This window comes from Cyprinus carpio, chromosome A23 (genome assembly GCF_018340385.1).
Source record: "Cyprinus carpio isolate SPL01 chromosome A23, ASM1834038v1, whole genome shotgun sequence".
In the NCBI taxonomy this organism is placed as follows: domain Eukaryota; kingdom Metazoa; phylum Chordata; class Actinopteri; order Cypriniformes; family Cyprinidae; genus Cyprinus; species Cyprinus carpio.
This window is the reverse complement of record NC_056594.1, coordinates 21,712,741-21,735,277: the sequence shown is the minus strand read 5'-3', so window position 1 is coordinate 21,735,277 and position 22,537 is coordinate 21,712,741. Positions and strand designations below refer to the sequence as shown.

Below are 22,537 nucleotides of genomic sequence, written 5' to 3'. Positions count from 1 at the left end.
TTAAAATTTGAGTAATTTTATCTGCTTTTGCCATTTTTTTATGGAGATTTATTTATTTTTATTTTTATTTCAGTTTTAGTTTTAGTTTTTATTTATTTCTGGTTAGCAATTTTAGTAAGTTAGTTTTCGAGGTCATGACAAATTTTCATTTAGTTTAAGTTTTTCATCTAATATTTATTTTTTTATTTTATTTCAGCTACATTTCAATTAAGTAAAAATGATTTTAACAGTTTTAGTTTTAGCTGTAGATAATAATAATAACAGGCTACTTCACGATTCTCTGTATGATCCCCATATCTCATTGCTGTCTAATGAGATATTAAAGCGAGGTAATGTCTGATTTTCTCTCTCTAGTGGTCTACTGCAGTATAAAAAACCATCCCGATCCATCATAAAGTCTTTCTCTTTTCATTATTCATTGACAGTGAAATAATAATCAAATCTTAACGTCTTATTATCTCAGAACATGAATCAGTTGAGTCCATCATCGTTAATCCTTATATGAATCATCTTTTTGGGGGGAAAAAAAGCAAGCTTAAACTTTGAGCTGTTCACTACAGTTAATCCAGATGTAATCGTCTCCATCAAAAGTTCTTTCTGTTCTGCCATGAAATCTGTTCTGCATTCAAACCAGCAGCTGTCTGGAAGAATCTGTCTGTTAAAAGTGAATTTGTTTGCATATTTATTTCAGACTTCCATGATATTCATATCTTCTTTCTGACTCTTTGTTCTTTAATTTTTCAAATAATAAAACCCCAGTGTCATACTGAGTTCTTTTAGTATTGTTTATATACTATTATAGTATTTATTTTAAGAAAAGCACTCTCAGAAAGTACATTAAATGCATGATGTGTGAATGAGTCAATGAATACTAATAGTGAACTCAACAATGACCAAAATAATCACGATTATGATCATCCATCATAAAGCAGCTGTAATGTACAGTACTGATGTAAGCCGCTGTGTATCTCTTCACATCGAGCAGGTTGTGGTAAAACGTGACTCTGAGGATCTTCTCGGATGTGGGCCCGGATCTGTTGGCCGGGATCTTGGGATGAGCTCAGCTCTGCGTCTCCTGCGGGACAATCGATTTATGCCACAGATATGTCCGCCTTGCCAAAACCGGAGCGAATGCACAATGCACAGACTCCTCCGTCAAAAACACTCGCGTCTACAGACACCTGAGCGCCAGTTTGCAGATTGCTTGGGCTAAATGTGCTCATATGAGATTTCTAATGAATTCAGCTGATTAAACAAACATGTTGGCAGTGATCGGGCCTCGGCTGCGCTCGTGTCCCACAGGTCTTCAGTGAAAACAGGATGTTCTTACAGCTCTTACAGTGTTTCTCTGTCTCGGTCTCGTCTGTGTGCTGAGGGTGAAGGCAGGTACATCAATGTCCTCCTCCCTTCAATCGCTTCATTCATCAGCCACAAAACGCTCAGGGTTTTTGGGACGGAGGTTTTGGCATCTGCTGAGAGTCATGTTCACAACGACACGGTAAAGACAGGTGGAACTGGGTGAAAGTAAAACGTAAAAACCTGTTTGTTTCTCTGTGTTTCTCTGGCAGGAGCTTACGGTGTCGTCCTGAAGTGCAGACACAAGGTAAGATCTCAGACACACAAGTTCAGATGATGCCCACAAAACACAATTCATCTCATTTGCAGCCTAAATGGCTTTTAAAAAGTGTGTGTGCTCAAAAAAAAGTGGGGCCTGGAAAGCATATAAGTCCATACTAATGCAAACTTTGAAAGAAAGTAGCATGCAGTAAGCATGCGTCGCAAATTATATACACATATAGTATAACACAAAGCACACTCTGCAATGATTTTCTGTATGCATGGAAATGTGCATTGTGCAAAATATGCAACGTATCCCATAATGCAATGCACTCATAACATAGAGAGCTTATGTGACATACCGTATAATGTTGCATTTTACAGTTTGAAATGTTTACCGTTCCCTAATGCATATTGTTTCACATATGATTTTTTTTTTATAATTAGCACACTTTAGTGTTTTATGTATTCTCTGTATGTTGATTTTCAGTGAAAACATCTAAAAGTCCTTAAAATGCATAGAAAAAACCATTTACTTCAAGCAAAATTGCATTAGATGCATTCGCAAAATTGATTGTTTTCAGACAATATACGTGAATAAAAATTTTTTTCTTTCTCACGAATGTAACAAAAATGTTAAAATGTTTTATGTTTAAAAAATACGGAGTAAACAAATATAATGTAAAATATTTAATTTTTTTTATTATATATATATATTTATACACACATACAGTATTTAGTATGTACTATATATGTATCTGTGTGTGTATATATATATATATATATATATAGTAAATTTGTCTAAAGATAAAGGTTTTGGTCAATAAGATATATTGTATTTTAAAGGAATTAATACTTTTATTTCATCAAGCCACACATTAAATTGATCAAAAGTCACATTAAAGACATAATTTTACATATAATTTATAATTCTATTTCAAATAAATGCTGTTCTTCTGAACTTTCTATTCATCTGTGAATCCTGAAAAATAGTTTCCTCAAAAATATTGTGCAGCACAACTGTTTTCAACATTGATAATAATCAGAAATGTTTCTTGAGCAGCAAATCATCATATTAGAATGATTTCTGAAGATTATGTGACACTGAAGACTGGAGTAATGGTGCTGAAAATTCAGATTTGATCACAGAAATAAATTACATTTTAAAATATATTCAAATAGAAATCGGTTATTTTAAATTCGAAAATATTTCAGAATTTTTGTACAGGATTTTTGATCAAATAAATGCAGCCTTCTTCTTGAGACAGTACAGACTCTATACAGTCTGCTGTGTTAAAGTGGTATGAATAGTAACAGGTTTGCGTTCAGTGCTAACAGAAAGTGTCGTGATGTGACATATGGTGAGTTTATCTATTAATATCTCCTCCGGTCATGAGCGGTGTGCTGGTCGTAGCGCCCCGCGGGCCGTCAGACAGATGGTCTCCTGTGTTCACGGCTCTCAGTCTCTCTCTCTGACCCAAAACACGCCGGTCTCACCATCTGCTGCTCTTCACCTGTTGGACAGTTGCGTACGGTCATGTTCACTCGTCTCATTCTCTTCACTCACATCGGAGCGTGCTGCTGTAGTATGCAGAGCTGTCGTCTGACTGTAGGCATGTTTACATGCACTCATTTTCATCAATGACATGAATCCAGTCTGATGTCAGATGCTCAAAGTTGTGTTTATATGAATCCTAAACGCTGCAGAACGATTCATATTTGTTTACATGTGTATTACATTTATTCTGAACAAAACTTCTCGGTCACCATATTCAGATCAGTCACTTTTTAGTTATTTTTAATTAATATAATAGTCAAATGTATTAATTTATTATCTATTTCAGTCAAATTTGATATATTTTTAGTCATTTTTATTAGTCTTTATTAGTTTAATTGCATATTTATTAAAATATATAAAATATAAATTATTACATATTATTACTCTTTCAATCTCATCATAACAAAATTTTTTGTATTATTATTGATTGTTAATACCTGTTTTATACTACAAACCAAACTTAAGCGTATGCATAGTATTGTTGCCGCTTTTAGAACAAAATTTATTTGTTTTTATTTATATTTATATTTATTTATTTTATTTTTATTAATCAAATTTTATTTGATCAGTTTTATTTTAATTTTAAATGATTTTATTTTTATTTATGTATTTATTTTAAAATTGTACTTTGCATTGTTTTGCATTGTTTTGCATTATATGACATTATTTATTGTATTAATATTGATTAAAATACATTATTTATTGTATAATTATAGATTCTTATGATATTGTTGTAATAATTTTATTAAGTTATGCTTAGATTATTTCAGGTCTTCACCATGCCTTTCAATCTGATTAAATCACTTGTATTCATAAGGCAAAATCTGCTATAATATAATGAAAATATTTGCAGTTTAAATACTGCTTGCATAAAAATCAAATCACTAAATCAAGAATTGTCCTCAGCTCTGCAGATTTGTTACACAAATAAGATTTGACATATACTACATATACATTTCACGTTTGCGTTGAAATAAATCAGTATGTGCATTTTTAGTGCCGCCACGAGAGACGCTGTAACAGTTTGTGAAAACGGCTGTCTTCTACGGTCAGTCTTCTAGGTGTAGGGTTAGTTTAGGGAGGGGATGATGTGCTGCGAAAATATCAGTTTGTACTGACAGTATTAAAAACAATTAAAGCTTATGGAGAGTCCTCGTAAACCACATATACCAGCGTGTGTGTGTGTGAGAGAGAGTGTGTGTGTGTGTGTGTGTGTGTGTGTGTGTGAGAGAGAGAGAGAGAGTCGTGTGGTGTGGAGTGTGGTGTGTGTGAGAGAGAGAGAGAGTGTGTGTGTGTGTGTGTGTGTGTGTGTGTGTGAGAGAGAGAGAGGAGTGTGTGTGTGTGTGTGAGAGAGAGAGTGTGTGTGTGTGGGATTGTGTGTGTGTGTGTGTGAGAGAGAGAGAGAGTGTGATGTGTGTGTGTGTGTGAGAGAGAGAGAAATTAAGTGTGTGTGTGTGTGTGTGGTGTGAGAGAGAGAGAGAGGAGAGAGAGAGTGTGTGTGTGTGTGTGTGACAATGAGAGAGTGTGTGTGTGTGTGTGAGTGTGTGTGTGTGTGTGTGGAGACAGAGAGAGAGAGCGTGAGTGTGATTCGTGTGTGTGTGTGAGAGAGAGTGTGTGTGTGGTTGTGAGAGAGAGAGGAGAGCGTGAGTGTGTGTGTGTGTGTGTGAGAGAGAGTGTGTGTGTGTGTGTGTGTGTGTGTGTGAGAGAGAGAGTGTGTGTGGGTGTGTTGGGTGTGTGTGTGTGGTTGTGGTTGTGCAGCTGTGCTGGCAGTAGATCACAGTCAGTCTGAATTATGAAGATGATGATTCCAGCCACAGGCCTTTATTCCTGACATTGTGGGCTTTCATCTCAATAGCCCAGGTGCAGAAGCGCACACACACACACACACACACACACACACACACACACACCACACATCACACACACACCACACACACACACAAACACACTTGCCAGTGCATTACATGAATGCATGCGATTTTAAAACAGTTTTACGTTATCGTAACCTTTAACTAACCCGAGCAGCAAGATTTTTTGCCAGACTGTAGTTTGTCACGACCTCCGAAGTTGATCTGAGAGAAGAAAACTGTTTTCGGAAGAAGTTCACTCCGTCATGTCCCTAGCATCAGGGCTTTTCAGAGACTCTTAACTCAATTTATCTCATCATTTAGAAGACAACGCTTCACGGCCCATTGACGAGTTTTTACGGCTTTTTGTGTTTTCACTGTTATACACTCGGGGGCGCTATTACATCATCTTTGTGAATGATACAAAACCTCCCGAACAAAAACACACGTGATGTCTGTGCAAAACGAGTGATCTCTAATGTAAACAGATGCATATGATAAATAATGCGATCATCAGCAATAGACAGCATATAAATTAAAACTGCATAATGTTACGGAGTAAAATGATGATCCAGGAAGTGGTATATGTCTGTGCAAGCTTTGGAGTGTTGATGGAAGCGATTTACTGGATTTATGTTTTGATAATCATACTGAATATTATCCAGATGTAGTTTTTGATAAAAATGCTATTTTCTCAAACCTTTTTTGCTCAAATGTATAATTTTTTATGAAACCTTACCTATATTCAATGGTTGTTGATCAAAAAGAATGCCTTTAATCTAGAATCAAACTGATTTTTTTTTTTGTTCAAAAGTAGAGGCTTTGATCTTTTTTTGGTGTATTGCATATTCAAATATTCATACAGTGAATTTTAGTGAAAAACATCAAATTTTAGTGAAAAACATCAAAATCACTGGCGGTGGCTGCCAACTTTTTTCAAAAATGCTGGTGGGGAAAGTGTTAAATATAAATCCTCATGCAGAGGACCTCCATCCTAAAATTTAAAAGGCAGCTATATATTTTTATGCATTAAATTAATACCGTGAAAAATCTGTAGTACTGTACTGTTAAATGTAGTTTTACTTTGTGTAATCATTTATGGTTTTATATATTTTATTTATTTTAAGGAGTATATCTAATAAATTCATTCAATTATTTATTTAAAATAAAATGAGATATGAGAAATGAGGGCTGTCAATAGATTGTAAATTTTTAATCTGATTAATCACACCCTTTTTCTGTGATTAATGCGATTAATCGCGACACTCCCATGAAATTAAACATAGACCATTTATTTTGTGACAAATTTAGCCTTTTGTTATAATTTGCTCAAATATATATATATATAATATTTTTATCAAATGTTTTTTTTAATTATTTAAAAAAAACAAAAAAATATTATTTTATATATAAAATTTTGTATATATACATATATATTATAAAAATATATTAATTTATATATATGCTAATTTTTTTAGTTTAATCAGATGTTTTTGATTCTTTTCTTGCTATTCTCACTCTTTTAGTAGTTAATCTTGTTTTGCTCAAATAGTAGTGTATTGTATTGTTGTAACATGACCTCTTGATGTTGCATGTTTATATCCTCACAAAAACTAATATATGATGTTACGGTCTCTGTGAGTTCGTCCAGATTGGTGGTAATTCAATCTGATTAAATCACTTGTAATCATAAGGCAAAATCTGCTATAATATAATGAAATATTTGCAGTTTAAGTATTGCTTGCATAAAAATCAAATCACTAAATCAGAATTGTCCTCAGCTCTGCAGATTGTTACACAAATAAGATTGAAACATACTACATATACATTTCATGTTTGCATTGAAATAAATCAGTATGTGCATTTTTAGTGCCGCCACAAGAGACGCTGTAACAGTTCGTGAAAACGGCTGTCTTCTACGGTCAGTCTTCTAGGTGTAGGGTTAGTGTAAGGGGATGAAATATACAGTTTGTACAGTATAAAAACAATAACGCTTATGGAGAGTCCTCGTAAACCACATATACCAGCGTGTTTGTGTGTGAGAGAGTGTGTGTGTGTGTTTGTGTGTGTGTGTGTGAGAGAGAGAGAGAGATGTGAGTGTGTGTGTGTTGTGTGTGAGAGAGAGAGAGAGAGCGCGTGTGTGTGTTTGAGGTGTGTGTGAGAGAGAGAGAGAAGTGTGTGTGGGGTGTGAGAGGAGGGTTGGGTGTGGTGTGTGTGTGGTGTGTGTGTGAGAGAGAGAGAGAGGTGATGTGGTGGGGGGGTGTGAGAGAGAGAGAGAGTGAGGTGTGTGTAATGGGGGGGGGGGAGAGAGAGAGAGAGAGAGAGAGGGTGTGGGTGTGGGTGTGAGAGAGAGAGTGTGTGGTGGTGTGTGTGGGGGTGGTGTGGGGGGGAGAGAGAGAGAGAGAGCGGGAGTGTGTGTGTGGGTGGGTGGAGAGGAAGGTGTGTGTGTTGTGAGAGAGAAAGACGTGAGTGGTGTGTGTGTGGTGTGAGAGAGAGAGTGGTGTGTGTGTCTGTGTGTGTGTGTGTGAGAGAGAGAGTGTGTGTGGGTGTGTGTGTGTGTGGTGTGGTTGGTTGGCGCTGTGCTGGCAGGGAGAGCACAGTCAGTCGGAATTATGAAGATGATGATTCCAGCCACAGGCCTTTATTCTGACATTGTGGCTTTCATCTCAATAGCCAGGTGCAGAAGCGCACACACACACACACACACACACACACACACACACACACACACACACACACACTTGCCAGTGCATTACATGAATGCATGCGATTTAAAACAGTTTTACGTTATCGTAACCTTTAACTAACCCGAGCAGCAAGATTGTTTCCAGACTGTAGTTTGTCACGACAGAAGTTGATCTGAGAGAGAAAACTGACCGAAGAAGTTCACGCTCATGTCACTAGATCAGGGCTTTTCAGGACTCTTAACTCAAGTTATCTCATCATTTAGAAGACAACGCTTCACCACCATTGACGAAGCTTTTACTGCTTGTGTTTTCATTCGTTATACACTCAAGTGCTATTACACATCTTCTGAATGAGTACAAACCTCCTTTAACAAAAAAAACAATGGAATAGGATCGAAAAAACGAAAGGATTCTCAGCGTAAACAGAGGCATATGATGTAAAACTAATGCTTATCATCAAAGTAATGAGATGAGAATATAAATAAAAACCGTATAACAATACAGAGTAAAATGGACATCCAGGAAGTGGTATACGCTGTGTGCAAGCTGGGAGGTGTTGATGGGAAGCGATTTACTGATTTTATGCGATTGATAATCGTAATGGAAGATTGTCCACGGCTTTTTGATAAAAATGTGATTTTCTCTACCTTTTTGCTCAAAAATTATAGTAAATTTTATGAAACCTTACTTATATTCTAGTACATATAAAAAAAGTGTAATGTTATCTAGAATCATTTCAAACTTTTTTTGCTTGTAAAAAAGTAGAGGATTTTATCTTTATTTTCTATGTGTATTGTATATTCAAACATTTGTTCATAGTCATGCAAAATGTAGGCCAGAAGATACCTTTGTGAAAATCCCACCCGCAAAATCTCTGACGTAGTGGCTGGCAACAAGCTTTTAAAACTCTGCATGATATATTTTTTTTTTTTTATATTTGCTTAGTTTTTATTTTTGAAACTTGATACTTTTTCCGTTATCTTTGATGTTAGAAAAGTACCAAGTACTAAATTAAAATCTTTTGCACCATTATACTAAAATCACTTTGACTCAAGTGACGCATCTCTAATACATTCAGGCACTATATATTTAAACAAAATGAGATATGGGTCATTTGGGCTCTCAAAACCTTTGGAATAGGTGAAGATGCAGGAATGACAGCACTTTTTTCACATAGGATGAATTACATTAATAGTGACAGTCCCATAAAATGATTGCATGAGGCTTAATTTTTTCTATTTTAACTGAACATTTTTGTTACAATTAGCTAAAATGTAAGGAAGGTAGCAGCCAAAACACTAACAAATGGAGGTTTGGTGGAAGTATGTAAATAAAAGTGGGTGGGGCATTCTTTTGCCTCTGCTGGAGTCCCTATACATGTTTTGGGCAGAGAGAGAGATTTAGAGTAGAGAGACCTGGCAGCCAGGAGGAAGTTTTTGACTGCTTTACGCTCACAGTGAGCAGAGCTGGCTGTAGTGCTCAAATGGTAGTGACATTGTATTGTTGCAACATGACCCTCTTGATGTCAAGCATGCTTCAATACAGCAGTGATGTCCAGATAGATGAGAAAGAGAGATAGATACAGATAAGTAGTAAAATATAAATAAATAATATATTTTTACCTGCATTCTTGATTCAATACACGTAGAAATGGAAGGTCAGGCCAGGCGCCCTGCATTGTGGGGTGTGTTTGGCTGTGTACATGCCTGCAGGGATCTTCCCTGCAGAGCAGTAAGGTGTAAATTGTTTGCAGCGTGAAGGAGGTTATGTGATTTGCAGAGCTGCTGAATTAGTCAGCTTTCTGTCGTTAACTGATGACAGGCTCGCCAAGGCATCATTCAGAGCTTCTGAACATGAAATGGGGAGGGCTTTTTCATCGTGTGGTCTCATAACAGACACTCTTCATCACTCAGCAGTCTTCATCACACACAGGCCTCGCTCACACCTGATCCTCAACTCTGGTGACCTTTTCCTCGCTGATAGTGAGCTTGATGAAGATCATTTGCACTGAGCTCTTTGTGATTCTCTTTTGGATATTGCTGACATGTTACACAGAGTTGACAGCTAATGGCGAGGTCAAAGGGAATCCGACTGGTTTTGTTCGAGCTGAGGCTCTTATTCCACGTGAAGAAGATCTTGTCTGCATGTGTTCTGCTTTTCTCTGGTTTTAAATTTACTGACAAACAGAAGTTTTCACAAACATTTTGATGCCCTTAAACAGATGTATATTTTAGAAAGATTGATAGATGTTTATTTTCATGCACAAAGACCCTTTTATAACTGTGAAAAAAATGCACTTTAATTTCCTATTAAAGCAAAGCGTGTAAGAGTGTATAAACTATAGCTTATTTATTTATTTTACCTGCTAGTTTTAATGTTATTATGCATTTTTATCTTAATGAAAAAGTACTATCTTGGCTTACAAAATTTCATTTAACAAAACAAACAAAACCCTCTTTATTTAAACCATTAACTCATATTTATTTATAGAGTGGCTATTTCAACGTTGCCAGCCACCGCAAGTGATTTTTGATGATTTTTAATTCAAAAAATTTTGGTTTATGGTATATTTTATTTGTATGAATTTGTTTTAATATGCATACACCCATTTTTAAAGATTTGCTATTAATCCTCTACTTTTAAACAAAAAAAGTTGATATTCTAGTACTTTTAAAGCATCTCTTTTTTTTTATCAACACTTGAATATAGGTAGTATATTTCATAAAATTTATAACCTTGAGCAAAAAAGGTGTGAGAAAAATCCATTTTTTATCAAAAACTATGGGATTCTGATAATATTCAGCATGATTATCAAAGCATAAATCCAGTAAATCGCTTCCATCAACACTCCAAAGCTTCAAAACAGCCATATACCACTTCCTGGATCATCATTTTACTCCATAACATTATGCAAAGTTTTCATTTATATTCTGTCTACTGTTGATGATTTACTATTTATCATATGCATCTGTTTACATAAGAGATCGCTAGTTTTTTTTCCATCCCGTTTATGCGGTGATCTTTGTTCGAGGAATTGTACTTGTTCAAATCGATGTACAGCCCCCGATTACTGTGGCAATCATTTTAGTGAAAAACATCAAATCACTGGCGCTGGCTGTCACTTTTTTTCAGCAGCGTGTATAGATTTATGCATAAAATGATTACTGTGAAAAATCTGTAGGCACTGTACTGTTAACTGTAGTTTGTACCTTTATTGATACTCATTATGTATTTTATTTTTATTTATTTTAAGGAGTCATACACTAGAAATCATTCAATTATTTATTTAATAAAAGTGAGATAGGAGGAAATGAGGGCTGTCAATAGATTAAATTTTTTAATCTGATTAATCACACCTTTTCTGTGATTAATTGCGATTAATCGCACACTCCCATGACATTAAAACATAGACCATTTATGTTGTTTCAAATTTATATTTTGTTATAATTGATAAAATATATATAGATATAATATTTTTATCAAATGTTTTTATTAATTTCATTTTAAATAATTTAAAAGGGTATTTTTTTGTTATTATTTTTGTATATTATTAAATATATATTATAAAAATATATTAATTTATATAATGCTAATTTTTTTAGTTTAATCAGATGTTTGTGTTTTGAATCTTCTCTTTCTCTTTTGTTTGTTTAATCTTGTTTTGCTCAAATAGTTAGTTATGTATGTTGTAACATGACCTCTTGATGTGCATGTTTAATACAGAATGTGTGTCCAGATAGATAGAAAGAGAGATAGATAGATAAGTAGTAAGTAAATAAATAAATATATTTTTGCCCGATTCTTGATTCAACCACTAGAAATGGAGGTAAGGTCAGGGCAGCATCGTGGGTGGTTGGGTTGTACATGCCTGAGGACTATTGAATGCAGGCGTAATTGTTTGGGCAGCGTGAAGAGGTGTTGTGATTGTGAGCTGCTGAATTAGTCAGCTTTTGTCGTTAACTGTGACAGGCTCGTCAAAGCATCATTCAGACGTTAGGAAAATGAACGGCAGGGCCTTGTCATAGTGGTCTCATAACAGGCTATTATCACTCGTCAGTCTTCATCAACAGGCATCGTTCACACTGAATCCGAACCGGTGACCTTTTCCTCTCGCTATAGTGAGCTGATGAATCATTTGAACTGAGCTCTTTGTGTTCTCTTTGGATATTGTGACATGTTAACAGAGGAAAGCAATGGCGAGTCAGCAGGAGATCGAATGGTTTTGGCGCGAGCTGAGGCTTATTCCACCGTAGAAGTGAGAAGATTTGTCTTGGGGCCATGTGTTTGCGTTTCTGGTTTTTAAGACTGACCAAAGAAGTTTCAAACATTTAGATGCTTAAACAGATGTATATTTTAGAAGATCGATCGATGTTATTTTCATCGCACCTAAGACCCTTTATAACGTGGAAAACATGCACTTTAAGTTCATATTTAAAGCAAGCGGTAAGAGTTTATAAACTAGGCTAGGTTATTTAGTTTAATTGGTAGTTTAATTTAAATGCATTTTATTTATGTTGATTACATTTGCTACTTACTATATTCATTAACGTTCAGCAGGCCCTTTATTACGTATTGGTAGATTTATTTATATATTATTATTAAATTTCAGCCGCAGCCTTACTAGTACCTTTAATTAAAATTTAATTCGTTTTTTTTTTTTATTTGTAGGAAATTTATTTAATTTATTTATTTATTTGAAAATTTTAATAATTTTTCTCGTTATTTTAGCTGAGCTTTTCGTACCTTTAATTTAATATATGATTGTAATTTTATTTTTTTTTTTTTTTTTTTTTTACATTTTACACAATTTTTCTATTTTCCAGCGCTCCCTTTTAATGTCAATTTATTTACATTTTTGTTCCATTTGGTATATTTATATTTATCGTTATTTTTTCTTGTACATTACATAATGAAAATTTATAGGAGATTCAGTGCACTTTTGAATTTACTGTTACATTTTAATTATCATTTATACGGTTTCATTTAATTAAATGTTTTGAATTTGAAATTGTTTTAAAAAGCAGGTCGATGGCCGAAATAATCCTGATCTATCATTATAATGTATTTCTTACATTAATTACTTACATTAATGAGCAGTTGTTCCTTGTTAATAACAGTGACCACTAGTGTATTTTAGACAGTGTTCACTATAAAACATTCTCTAAAAATGTTGGTAGGTTTTTGTCCCTTGGCGGTTCTGTATATATTGGTGTTTCATGGCTCATGAATTAAGTTCAGCCTTTGCTTCACATTTCCCACAATGCATCTGTGCTGTGCTCTTCGAAATCTCTCTGAGTGTCACAGTGTAGAAGAGAGAAACGAGGTCAGGCGTATATTCTTAGATCTACAGAGACTCTTAATGTTCCTCTGATATAACTGCAATGATTTTTTATTTTATTTTTTTTGCTAGTAATTTTTTCTTAAAGACTGTGACAATTTCTATTTTCCATCCAAACATCCATCTTTGTTGTTCATTCTTTTTATTCAATGAGATGTTTTTTTTTTTTTATTTTTTTATTTTTTTTTTTTATTTGTGTTTTTTTTTTTTTGTTATTTTTTAGTTTTTTATTTTTTTTTTTTGTTTTTTTTTTTTTTTTTTTATTTATTTTTTTTTTTTTTGAATTATTTAAAACAAATGAAAACGCTTCTGATTAAACATTAACAATATATATTTGCAATATTTTATTTTACCAATCATTTTCTTAAAAGCTGAGACATTTGCATTTTCCGATCACAAAACACCAATTCTTGTTGTGTTTATTGAACTAGATTTTGCTTGATTTATCTCTGCATTAAACATTTTGATAAACTTGCATATTTGCAACGGCCAAAAAAAATAAAAAATAAAATTCAATGTTTTCTCACATTTTTAATTTTAATTTATTACATTGTTACATTATTTTAAATTATTGATTGACTATCCTCACCCCTAACATCAATCTTTGTCATTTAATCTTGTTTTAATCTTTTCTTGAGTTGAGTTGAGAACATTTTGATGCACCTGCATTTTTTGCATATACACTGAATATATATATATATATATATATATATATATATATATATATATAAATACTTAAAATAATATATATATATATTACATTTATTTTATTTTAAATTTTAACAACTTTTCCAAGTATTTTTTCCAAGTCTTAAGTCATGTTTTCTGAAAACAATGATCAAAATTAAGTGAATTTATTCTTAAAACAAAAAAAAAAAAGAGTCAGTTAAATAAATTTTAATAATTATAATAAATAAATACATTAAAACAAAACAAAAATATCAAATTTTTAAAAAAAAAAAAAAAAAAAAATCTCAAAACATTATTTTTTGTTTTTTAATAATAAAATCATATATACACAAACAAACCAAATTATTAATTGTATTATTGACTTATTTACATTTTATTTTATTTGTTTTAATTATTTATATCAATTAATGTAAGTATTGACTTATTGACCTTTTATTTTATGTTTTAATTTTATATCAACTTAATTTTATTATTTATTTATTTACAGAAAACTGTCTGATAACGGAAATTAAATGAAATAAATTATTATTTTATTTTTCGGCCTCACTGGCAGATATTTTTTTATTTTAAGTGTAAAGTCAATACGTCTTTTTGTCTCAATAATTGCATCTGAATAGATGTATAGATAAATCTGTGGTGAACATATGCGGACACAACAACGGAGACAAGAGAAGCCCCACTGTTCCTTTCGCTCATCATCAGTGTATGATGGGGGTTCGGTTCTGTTTAGGCTCTCAAATCAGTGTCTCGACTCGTTCTGGATGGATTTAACGAACCTGACCGTCTCGTTTGAGCAGTTCTCCGCATGAACTCCCTCGCCCCGTGTGCCGCTGACGAAACCTCACACGTTCCTCTGTAATCTGTTTATTTTGGTCTGTGGTTCTCCAGGACCTGCTTTGTTTCGGGTGTATTTCTCACCGTCCAGTTGTTGATGTTTGTGGTAAATATTTAAAGAGAAATGCTTTTACTGTGCTGTGATTGTCTCTGACGGGAATAAAGAGCTCAATGTGTTTCTGCTGAGATGTTTTTCTACCATATGTTCAATGTTTCTCTGAGAAGCAGACTCAGTTTGTTCAATACAATATGAATCTACTCGGGAACATCATGAAATATGATCACGTGATGATGGAATTTTATTTGCTGTTAGATATTTTTGTAACAGTTTTCAACTCTGCTGTGTTTAATCTGGAAACATTTTAACTGAAGTAATGTTAGAGAAATTGTTATATTGTGTTACATTCCACCTGGATTACCTATTCAAATTATATTTGTATTAATTATTTAAACGATCTATTCAAATTATATGTATATATATATATTGTGTATATAAATATATATATTAAATTATTATACATATAATTATTACTATTTCAAATAATTTCTATTTAAAAAAAATTGTCATTATGACAAAGAATATTTCACATTCAAAGGTCAGTAAGATTTTTATTTAATAAAACCTAATACTTTTATTAATCAAGGATGCATTAAATTGATCAAAAGTGACAGTAAAGACATTTATAATGTTACAAATTATTTCTATTTCAAATAAACGCTGTTCTTCAGAACTTTGGTTTTGCTTTCTACTCATCTTGTGAATCCTGAAAAATACAAATATATCACCAGTTTCCCACAAAAATATTGTGCAGCACCACTGTTTTCAACATTGATAATAATTCAGAAATGTTCCTTTGAGCTAGCGACATCATCATATTAGAATGATTTCTGAAGATCATGTGACACTGAAGACTGGAGTAATGATGCTGAAAATACAGCTGCACATCACAGAAATAAATTACACTTTAAAATAAATTCACATAGAAATCAGCTATTTTAAATTAAAAAAATATTTCATATTTTTTACTGTATTTTTGATCAAATAAATGCAGCTTTGGTGAGCAGGAGAGACTTCTTTCAAAAACCATAAAAAAAAAAAAAATAATCTCACAGACACCAAACTCTTACACTTTACCTGATATAACTGATCACAATAAAACATAAAAATATTGATAATATTTTGGTCGTTCTCTGGACTTGAGCGACACTGATTTCGTCTGTTTCTTAGCTTTATAATAATCAGCGGTGAGGATATGTGAGTCGTACTCTGGACTCGAGTGACCATCAGATGGGTTATTAATACACGATGATATTTTTATTCCTGAGCTGTCTGTTGAGGACGGACGCAGGTGTTAAAGACGCTGTGTGAACAGTCCAGTTTTGTAGTTTTGTTTATGTGTTGGTTATTATAACCTGATGTAGTTCTCATAGCCACATTAAACAGTACGACATTTTGCATTGGCATCTTTTAAAGTAAAAAAAAAAAAAAAAATATATATATATATATATATATATATATATATATATATAGATATATATATATAATATATATAGATTAATATATATATATAATCTAATCATTTGTTAAAACTCTTTACAGTGTATATTACAAAAAGTATTATTTCTTATTTGTTTAATATTTTATAGTTATGAAGTTGTATTATTATCATTATTATTTCATTATTATGAAATTTCAGCTGTTATTATTTTATTTAATATTATTTTATTTACTTTTGTTTAATATTTTCTTTTAATATATAAATTAATATTATAATAATTATGTTATTAAATTATTTATTAATAGTAATTTATTGAATGATTATTGTTATTATTTTATTTAATATTATTTTATTTACTTTTGTTTAATATTTTTGTTTTAGTTATATAGTTGATATTTAAAATAAAAAAAGATTTATACAAAATCACAAAACACTACAAAAAAGCAAATCAAACAACCCTACAAACAAAAAAAAAAAACAAAGGACTTAAAAAAAAAATCAAATCACATTTTAAATCACAATCAAAAATTTTATCAGAAAAATTGCAATAATTTTCTCTCTCCCAAAAGGTGCAGTCCTAATTCAGAAATTAATTTGTAGATATTAGTATCATTTTTTATGAAATAGTATTTGTTACAGTGAATATTTTATATAATATTGTAATATTTATTATATTGATGATTTCATATTTAGTTTTTATTTAGTATTTATGTTATGCAATAGTAATAACAAAAATGTATTTAGTTTTATTTATTAAATCACAGCCAATCACAAATTTAATATATATAAAAAAAAATCACAATTCAAGTTTAATTCATTTTTTTTCTTTGCCCCCCAAAGCATGCAACACTAATTCAGGCATTATTTTGTAGATTATTTTTTTTTTTTTTTGCTTTTTCTCTTTTAAAGTATAAAAGTTATACTTTGAGAGAAAAAAAAAAAATTAAAATATTGAAATGTTTCAACTGAATAGAATTAGCATTGAAAAATCTGTCATACAGCAACATCCAAACATTCACATAATAAACTGTGTTTGATTTTGTGCATCTATTTACCAATATATAGCTGTCATTTTAATGTGATGAAGAAACAACAGAAAATCTTGCACAGGAAACTCTTACTGCCGCAAAATGCAACTCTAGGTCAATTAGAAGCATGTAAAGGCTTTCATTTAATAATGTGTAATAAATGACAGATTGGTCCTCAGTAAGGGTTCATAAAGCTGAAGTTGAGATGATCAGACGTCCACAGACTGTTATGAAGAGAGCAGAAAATGGCTCACTCGAGCCGTCTGAGAGAAACGAGACAGAAGCTGGTTATCTGACCTCTGACCGTCTGATCTCTGCAAACCTCACCTGTTCTAATAAACACGCCATGTCTCCCACTTCCTGTTTGCGCGGGGTGCTGCTGAAGTGCTGTGGCGTCACGCTGTCAGATGGAAATAGCGCGGGCGTTCGCCGACGGCTCTCTCATTGTTTGGATTGTTTTCTTTCATCTGAACGAGCTTCCATTCGGCTCGGCCAATCAGGAGCCAGCGTGTGTGAGAGCTATGAATATGCATGACATGCTAATTCCCGTTGTGTGGCCTGTAGTTTTGGCTCAGCGGGGACGGCGTGCAGATTTAATAAGAGCCTGCGGGGCTTTCTGGAGCTCCAGACCGTTCAGGCTGATCTGGAGTCTGTCTGCGCTCTCAGATAAACCAGAGCATCATCTTATCACGCTCCAACACAAGCAGCACTGCACTATTTATTCATTCATTTAGTTCGTCTTTCTGTTTGTTTTTATTTTAAGGGCCTTATTTTTATTTTATAAACAGCAGAATTTATTTATTTATTTATTCGTTTTTATTTTATTTCAAAGTAGATGCCTTATTTTTATCAATAAAATTAACATTAAAATTAATTTTATTAACTTCATTAAATTAACTACAGAATTTATTTACTTATTTATTTTTTAGTTTTTATTTCATACTAAGTGCCTCATTTTTATTTTATGAACAGCAGAATGAATTTATTTATTAGTTTTTATTTTATTTCAAAGTAAGTGCCTTATTTTTATTATTTGAACAGCAGAATTACTTTTTATTTTATTTTATTTTACTTATTTATTTTGTAGTTTTTATTTCATACTAATTGCCTCATTTTTATTTTATGAACAGATTTTGGGTTATGAACAGCAGAAATGAATTTATTATTTTTAGTTTTTATTTTATTTCAAAGTAAATGCCTTATTTTTATTATTTGAACAGCAGAATTACTATTTTGTATTTATTTTTATTTTATTTTATTTTATTTATTTTATTTTCTGCAGAATTTATTAACTTATTTATTTTGTAGTTTTTATTTTCATACTAAGTGCCTTATTTTTATTTTTATGAACAGCAGAATGAATTTATTTATTTATTAGTTTTTATTTTATTTCAAAGTAAGTGCCTTATTTTTATTATTTGAACAGCAGAATTACTTTTTTATTTTATTTTATTTTATTTTATTTTCTGCAGAATTTATTTACTTTACTTATTTAATTTTTTAGTTTTTATTTCATACTAAGTGCCTCATTTTTATTTTATGAACAGCAAAATGAATTCATTTATTTATTAGTTTTTATTTTATTTCAAAGTAAATGCCTTATTTTTATTATTTGAACAGCAGAATTACTTTTTTATTTTATTTTATTTTATTTGAACTACAATTAAAGTGAAAACAGAAAATATTAAAACAAAATCTTATTCAAAATGTTAACAAAAACTATACTAATATATCAAAGATGCCAAAACAACACAAAGTGACTGCATCACATGCTTTACATTTAATCTCAGTCATGAAAAATGTTCAGCATTTTTTTATGTTCCATGTCTTTTTTTAATCATTCATCAACAAATGAGAAATAGTATTCAGATCATGTGTCTGGAACTGGCAAATATGTTTGATATTTTGCATATATTTTGCATCAATCGTGTGAATGAACAAGTGTATTTTGATTTCACTGAAGTATGCAAACTTTTCAGAGATACTGATTTAAAATCTGAACATTTAATGGTTTAGTTTTTTCCCAGCATTACTCTGATGGGCAATTGCATGATGGTCCGTTTTATTTTATTAGTATTTCTGTCATATACAAGAACAGCTCGTGAGTGAATTCGTGATTTGTGAAACTATGAATATAGTCATTGTGTTGAACTCTATCGTAAGATGTTTTATATTCTGAGCATCTTTCATGTGAATGTAATATCTGTGTACGTGTGCGACAGACCCACAAATGACTTTATTGCACACAAATATTCCCGTCCTCTTCTCGTTTGGTGAGTGTTTTGTTTTCGCCGAGGTGTGCTTCCTGTGTTTCTTTCATTCTTCTGTCCTCATTTCATCTTCCTGTTACGTGTGTGTCTCTTCACAGACTCACGCTGGGCTGAATTCATCCCGTTAGTCATTAATAATCAAATCCTCTCAGATCCTCTGTATGGTGTCATGAAGGAGCCTGCAGTGTTTTATGCTGCTTTTTGACCCGCGTTACAGCTGACATCAAAGAATCCTGAAAAATAAAATGTATCACAGTTTCCATAAAAATATTGTGCAGCACAGCTGTTTTCAACATTGATAATAATCAGAAATATTGCTTGAGCAGCAAATCATCATATTAGAATGATTTCTGAAGATCATGTGACACTGAAGACTGGAGTAATGATGCTGAAAATACAGCTGCGCATCACAGAAATAAATTATATTTTAACAGATATTCACATAGAAGAGAGATATTTTAAATGTTAATAATATTTCAGAATTTTCTGTTTTTATTTTTTATTTTTTACAAGTAATTGCAGCCTTTGTGTGCAGAAGGGACGTCCCTTAAAAACAAAACAAAACAAAAAAATCCCAGTTAAAAAAAAAAACAGTTAACCAAATAACTAGTAAAATAAACTATAAACATAAAACTATTGATACTTGAAATAAAATACATTTAACTGAAATAAAATAAAATATTAAAAAAAATTAAACTTGTAATATTAATATAATTCAAAAATAGCTAGTTGTTAAGCAACATTTCTCATTTTCAATTAGTTTAACTTGGTGTACTAAAATAACTCAAACTAAAAACTGAAATAAATAATAAATGTATATTTTAAAAATGTATTTTTTTAAAAAAGCCAAAAAAGAAAAAAACTAAAATAATAAAAATGACAACAAACCATAACAAAATGACAAAAACTTTAGCTAAAATGAAAATTAAAACTAAATAATAAACAATAATTCTAAATAAAAACTACAGTAGTTTCACTCTTTGCTCTGGAAGAAAGTCGAGATGAGCACATTGCATTGTGGGATACAGTGCAATGTCTCCTGAATTATGTACGACACATTTGACCAAATATAGTAGTGTATTTGCACACTATTCCCAGTTTGCATACTCTTCACTGCAGAAATACAATAATTGTATGCTAACATTTTCCGTGGCTAAACCTTGTGTGTGTGTGTGTTTGAGGTTAATAAATGTGCCGTCGTCAGCGCTTGCAGCACCTGTGATCAGTTTGTGTTCAACATAAACAAGCACAAAGCCTGAGGGAGCAAACACACACGTATGAGCACACAGCGCAGTGTTTCTCAGTGTTGGTGAGCTGTGTTTCAGCGCGTAATACTGAAAAGAGTGTCTGTAAGAGTCTGTTTTTCTGTAAAGCATGAATCTGGAGCACTGAAGGATGCTGGGAGGATACAGAGACACCGAGAGAGTAAAATAGGCCAGAGAGAGAGTGTGTGTAAGTCCTTTAGTTCCCCTCACACACACACACACACACGGTCCAAAACACTCGCCAAGAATAATGTGAGTAAAAATGGGCTTTGCTGAGTACTGAGTTAGTCTCCATATGTTTGCTAACCATCTGCTCATCATTTATTAGGAGCACAGCTTTAACTGAACTATAAGAATAATATGGACTAAGTGACGATTCACCGGCTAATCAGAAAAACATCTGCTAAAGGCCTCTAGCATTAAACACATTTGAGGAAGAAGTCTCTTCTGCTCACCAAGGCTGCATTTATTTAATTAGAAATACAGAAAAATGCTGTAAAATTGTAAAATATATTAACATTTAAAATAGCTGTTTTCTGTGTGAATGTGTGTTAAAGTGTAATTTGTTTCTGTGATGCGCAGCTGAATTTTCAGCATCATTACTTTGATCCTTCAGAAATCATTCTAATATGATGATTTGCTGCTCAAGAAACATTTCTGATTATTATCAGTGTTGAAAACAGTTGTGCTGCACAATATTTTAGTGGAAACTGTGATACATTTTACTTTTTATGATTCACAGATGAATAGAAAGTTCAAAAGAACAGCATTTCATTTTTTTTTTTGTAACATTATAAATGTCTTTACTGTCACTTTTGATCAATTTAACGTTTCTTTGCTGGATAAATTCTTTCTAAATGTTCTTACTGACACCAAACTTTTGAATGGTTGTTCGTCTTCACGTTCAGTTTTGCTCCTGTGTCGTTCTCTCCTGCAGGAGACTAATGAAATCGTGGCCATTAAGAAGTTTAAGGACAGTGAAGGTGAGCTGAAAAGCTTCTGTTATGCAGGATCTGCACTGATCTGGAGCTGCTGCGAGTCCTTCATCTGACCTGATTTACTCCGCGCAGAACAGACAACCAAACCAGCATCCAGAAATAGTGTTGAGGCCGCTGACCGACTGTCTGTGACATCATGATGCAGCTCATGAATATTAATAAGGATGCAGTAATGATAGATACTTTAAGCACACGAACGTGTATTAATCTGAAGATCAAATTTAGAGAAGAGCATCTGTTCTATATCATAATAATAATAATAAACCAACTATTTATAAATACAAAAATGAATATGCATTATATATGCTTTTTCATTTACAACTTTATAGACGAGCATTTGTTCTATAAATGCTCTATTTCGGGAAAAAATATGTAAAATAAACAATTTAGCATCAGATTACATCAAATGTTTTTAATTAAGGTTTTAATTTGCATGCATTTACATAAACATGGCTTTGTACTCTGTTCCAGTGCTAAAACAAAAACTATTAAAATAATTTTTGTTAACTGAAGGAAAGCTGAAATAAAATAAATTATAATATAAATATTAGAAGTAAAACTACATTAGAAATTAGTAAAATAAGTTTAAGCACTAAAATGACTAAATACTTTTAAATACTTTATATATTTTATAATTTAATAAATTAAATTAGATATGACAATTAAAAAATAAGAAAATAATTTGATTAAATAATTAAAATGAAACCTGAAAAATAATAAAATGAAAGCCGATTCAAAATATTAATAAAAACTATAATTACTAAATAATACTGAAATAAGTTTAAGTTGAAGCACTAAAATGGCTAAATAAATGTAAACTAAAACTAAAAACTAAAAATTAAACTTAAATACTTCAAATGTATGCATTTTTAAATTAAACAAATAAATAATATAACAATTAAAAATAATATAAAAATTAAATAAATAACATGAAACCTGAAAATATTAAATAAAATACTCAAAATA

At 31.8% G+C, this 22,537-nt stretch overlaps 3 protein-coding genes across 6 annotated transcripts in view; 2 read left to right on the top strand and 1 right to left on the bottom strand.

The window, feature by feature from the left end:
* The window catches only part of LOC109085971 (protein phosphatase methylesterase 1-like), a 576,397-nt gene that overhangs the window by 102,406 nt on the left and 451,454 nt on the right, over positions 1-22,537 (bottom strand). The window lies entirely within an intron of this gene.
* Positions 1-22,537, top strand: part of rnf150b (ring finger protein 150b) — a 581,444-nt gene that overhangs the window by 114,662 nt on the left and 444,245 nt on the right. The window lies entirely within an intron of this gene.
* Positions 1-22,537, top strand: part of LOC109085536 (cyclin-dependent kinase-like 5) — a 61,643-nt gene that overhangs the window by 13,494 nt on the left and 25,612 nt on the right. For all 4 annotated transcript variants that reach the window (XM_042713824.1, XM_042713825.1, XM_042713822.1 and 1 more), the window contains 2 exons: positions 1,569-1,603; positions 21,511-21,556. In XM_042713824.1, coding sequence (XP_042569758.1) covers positions 1,569-1,603; positions 21,511-21,556 — 81 coding nt within the window. The remainder of the gene's footprint in view (positions 1-1,568; positions 1,604-21,510; positions 21,557-22,537) is intronic.